The sequence below is a fragment of the Tasmannia lanceolata genome, unplaced genomic scaffold, assembly GCF_043159265.1.
Source record: "Tasmannia lanceolata isolate RefF3 unplaced genomic scaffold, GAP_Taslan_0.1 ptg000013l, whole genome shotgun sequence".
Lineage (NCBI taxonomy): Eukaryota > Viridiplantae > Streptophyta > Magnoliopsida > Canellales > Winteraceae > Tasmannia > Tasmannia lanceolata.
This window is the reverse complement of record NW_027518690.1, coordinates 13,913,175-13,917,695: the sequence shown is the minus strand read 5'-3', so window position 1 is coordinate 13,917,695 and position 4,521 is coordinate 13,913,175. Positions and strand designations below refer to the sequence as shown.

The 4,521-nt window shown below is 41.5% G+C and overlaps 1 protein-coding gene across 1 annotated transcript; it reads left to right on the top strand.

Annotated features, from left to right (window-relative positions):
- The first annotated feature begins 313 nt into the window (after positions 1 to 313).
- Positions 314 to 4,521, top strand: PSKR2 (phytosylfokine-alpha receptor 2). The gene has a single exon (XM_077394228.1). It carries the CDS (start codon positions 1,119 to 1,121, stop codon positions 4,188 to 4,190), a length of 3,072 nt encoding a protein of 1,023 aa, XP_077250343.1. The 5' UTR covers positions 314 to 1,118; the 3' UTR covers positions 4,191 to 4,521.

Here is a 4,521-nt window from a genome sequence, read left to right as displayed (position 1 = left end):
TTTGTGTTTGATTTTAGGGAAAGTAGTGCTAGTGGGGATTTTAAAAAGTAAAAAAACAACAACTGGGTGGTGTTCACATGCCAAAAAAAAGTTTAGTTGACTTTGAAGCTTCAAAGTTGCTTGGAGCCTTGGATAACTGGCAGCAGCCCGTGACGTCCGGCTTAATTCACCGGCTAAATCTAGTCCAATCTCAGCCGTTCGATCTCTTTGACCTCGTTTACTTCAACCCCTACCTACTTCATCTGAAAGTGATAGAAATACAGGTTTGGCAGGGAACCTGTGAACAAGGCTCTTTCTCTTAAAAACTAAAATGGTCAGCTCTTTTTTTATTTATTTTTAATGTCATCTCAAATCATCCAAGAGGGAAAAAGAAAACAAAAAACAGTGGACTTTCCTTTTCTGTAAATGTATATGAATCTTATTTTGTTTGTTTTCTATATATATATAAGAAGTTCTGATTCTCTCTGTAGTGAAAAAAAGGAAGAAAAAAGAAAAAGGAGGGTTTGCTTGGTTTCAAAATTAAAGAAGGCAGAGAAAAAGGTGGTGGGAGTGGTGTTAATGGTTGCTTCACTTAGAAGTGATTTTTGGGTGATGGGTTTTTGGGGTTTGGGTTTTTGTGGGTCCTTGGGATGTGGGTCTGGTTTGTTCAACCGGGTTTTGCTCTTTTGAGAAGTGGAGAAGAAAAAAAAAATAGATAAGAGGGGAGGTTTTGGTGTTTGGTTGTTTGTTTAGGAGTGGTTGATTTGGGTACTTGGATTTTTGCTCATTAGAGTTTGGGTCTGTTTTTTTCACTTGGGTTTTTGCTATTTTTAGGAGCAGTGTGGAAAGGCAGAAGAGGTTTTTTTTATGGTTGATTTCTTGTCTAGGGTTTTGATTTGAGGTGGGCTTTGGAGGAGGGGGTATTTTTGTGTTGGGGGAATCTGTTTTGGAGGCATGGTGATGGGATTGTGTTGCATGATGCTCTTCAAGTGGGATTTTACTCTTTAGAATTTGGGTCTAGTTTTTTCAGTTGGGATTTTGTTATTTTGAGGAGTGTGGAAAGGCATAAGAAGAAGGGAGTTTTTATGGTTGATTTCTTGTTTAGGGTTTTGATTTGAGGTGGGTTTTGATTTGGAGGTATGGTGATGGGATTGTGTTGTGTGATGCTCTTCAAATGGGTCTTCTGGATTTGTTTTATTTGTTCTTCTTTTGGCCTTGGAACAGCAAACCAAACATGTGATTCAACCGATTTACTCGCATTGTTAGAATTTGCTGGAAATCTCACAGATGGGTCGATTCTCTCAGCGTGGCATGACGGATCGGATTGCTGTAATTGGGATGGTGTTTCTTGTGATAATGCTAATGGCTTGGTTGCAAGTCGAGTGACCAAATTGATCTTGCCAGGCAAAGGTCTGAAAGGGATCATATCAAGCTTGTTAGGTCGATTGGATCAGCTCCAATCCCTTGATCTGAGCTATAACATGCTATCAGGACCAATTCCTAGTATCAATGGTCTGAAATCCATTGAATCAATTAATCTGTCAAGCAATTTCTTCAATGGAAGTCTACTTGAACTTGGGCTCTTTCCGAATCTTGCCTTCTTCAACATAAGCAACAATTCTTTCACAGGTCAAATCCCTACTAGTATTTGCATTACTTCAAATGTAATTCAAGTTCTAGATTTCTCTGCGAACCATTTCTCAGGTGGGCTTTTGGAAGATGAGTTTGCGAATTGTACTACATCGGTACGAGAACTGTATTTGGGGTCAAATTTGCTCTCAGGCCATCTCCCTGGCTCTTTGTTTGGTTTGGTATCTTTGGAACAGCTTTCAATTTCAAACAACAATTTTTCAGGCTATTTGAGCGAGAGAGTAAGCTTTCTTTCCAACCTTACAACTTTATGTATTTCCGGTAATCAATTTTCCGGTCCCATTCCAGACGTATTTGGTAATCTCACTAAACTAGAACAGTTGATTGCATCGTCAAATTTGTTCTCTGGAACTTTACCTTCTTCACTCGCATTATGTTCGATGCTTCAAGTTCTTGACCTTCGAAACAATTCTCTAACAGGAGAGATTGATATTGATTTTAGTGGAATGCCCCACCTTAATTCCCTTGATCTTGCTACTAATCATTTCAAAGGTCCCCTCCCTGTTACCTTGTTCAATTGCCATGAACTGAAAACCTTAAGCCTTGCTAAGAATGACTTATCTGATGAAATCCCCGCCAATTTCAAAAACCTCGTATCACTTTCCTTTCTCTCGCTGTCAAATAACACCTTGAAAAACCTGTCCGGGGCACTAGGTGTACTGCAGAAATGTAGAAATCTCTCTACTCTTATCCTGACTAAGAATTTTCATGGTGAAGAAATTCCAAACAATGTCAGTGGGTTTGAGAGCTTGATGATATTTGCAGTCGGAAACTGTGGTCTCAGCGGTCAGATCCCCATGTGGCTATTGCAATGCCCAAAGTTATTGGTCTTGGATTTGTCGTGGAATCACTTGAGCGGAGTTATCCCTCTGTGGATTGGACAATTTGAGAATCTGATTTACTTAGACATCTCAAACAATTCGCTGACAGGAGAAATCCCCCAAAGTTTGACACAGCTGAAGAGCCTCATTTCCGCAAGCAGCAATGGATTGCCAGCGTCTGTTGGTATCCCACTATACATAAAGCATAACCAGAGTGCAAATGGTTTGCAATACAACCAAGTCTCAAGTTTCCCCCCATCACTGTATTTGAGCAACAATAGACTTAATGGGACAATTTGGCCTGAGTTTGGGCAGTTGAAGGAGCTCCATGTCTTAGACTTGAGCAGGAATAACATCACGGGGACCATCCCAGACACGATTTCGGACATGGAGAACTTGGAAGTCTTGGACTTGTCATGGAATGATCTCTATGGATCTATTCCTCAGTCTCTGAGTAAGCTCACTTTTTTATCAAGGTTTAGTGTGGCTAATAATCAATTGCAAGGCCAGATTCCAACTGGGGGGCAGTTCTTTAGCTTCTCCAATGCTAGTTTCGAAGGGAACTCGGGATTGTGTGGGTCCCCATTTCCTCCATGTAATAGAGACGGCAGGATAGGGCTAAATCCTGGAATCCCATCTAGCCCAAACAGTAAGATTGCAAGTAGCAGCATACTGGGAATCACGGTCAGCGTAGGAGTGGGAATTGCATTGCTTTTGGCCATTGTTCTACTCAGGATGTCAAGGAAAGAGGTAGTAGATATTATAGATGAAGGGGAGGAGGAAATTGGTAGGCCACGCTCAGAGGCACTTGGATCAAGGTTAGTACTCTTTCAAAGTTCAGAAGGTAAGGAGCTAACCATTGGTGATCTCTTGAAATCTACGAATAATTTTGACCAAGCAAACATAATCGGGTGCGGAGGATTTGGTCTAGTGTATAAAGCTCACTTACCTGATGGAACTAAGGCTGCAATCAAGAGGCTGTCTGGGGACTGTGGTCAGATGGAACGTGAGTTCCATGCTGAAGTGGAAGCACTCTCAAGAGCTCAACACAAGAATCTTGTCGCTCTGCAAGGGTATTGTACGCATGGTAGTGACAGGTTATTGATCTATTCCTACATGGAAAATGGGAGCTTGGATTATTGGCTGCACGAGAGAGTTGATGGAGGGGGATTCTTGAGTTGGGAGGTTAGGTTAAAGATAGCTCAGGGAGCAGCTAGGGGATTGGCTTATTTGCATAAAGTCTGCAAACCAAGTATTGTTCATCGTGATGTAAAATCGAGCAACATTCTCTTGGACGAAAGATTTGAAGCTCATTTGGCAGATTTCGGTCTTTCGAGGCTCCTCCGCCCTTATGATACTCATGTAACAACTGATTTGGTTGGAACCTTGGGATACATACCTCCCGAGTACAGTCAAACATTGACAGCCACCTTCAGGGGTGATGTGTATAGCTTTGGGATTGTTATACTAGAGCTTCTCACGGGTAGGAGACCCGTAGATGTGTGCAAAGCAAAAGGGTGCAGGGACTTGGTATCATGGGTGTTTCAGATGAAATTAGAAAAGAAAGAGGATCTGATATTCGATCCGTCAATCTGGAATAAGGTTCAGGAGAAGCAACTCGTTGAGGTTCTCGAAACTGCATGCAAATGCTTAAACCAGGATCCAAGGCACAGACCCGCCATTGAACAAGTACTTTTGTGGCTTGATGGTGTTGGTGCTGATGTTGAACAATTCAAGTGAAACTTGGAGAGCGCAGTACAATGGAGAGTTATATGTTGAGTTTGAGAAGGATGAGCTCCAACGTGGGTCGACGTTAAAAACCCATTTGGGAGATGAAGAGATTGTAAAGAAACATGCTTTTAAAATATTTACATGTGGAAGGGAGCTGGTTGGGCTATTGTTGTCGTGTATCTGACTGAGGGTTGGGGATAGTGAAAATGTAAGAATGTAATTGTAGCCATGAGAAGCTTCAGTTTTCGTCTAAGTTTCTTTGTATTATGGCTATGTTTGTCTGCGCCATTTGGCCTTTCTTCCCTTTTCAAATTATCAAAAAATAGTCTTTATACTTTCA

What these genes read in the sequence shown, in the direction of transcription:
- PSKR2 (XM_077394228.1), top strand. Translation starts at nt 1,119, where the DNA reads ATGGTGATGGGATTGTGTTGTGTGATGCTCTTCAAATGGGTCTTCTGG.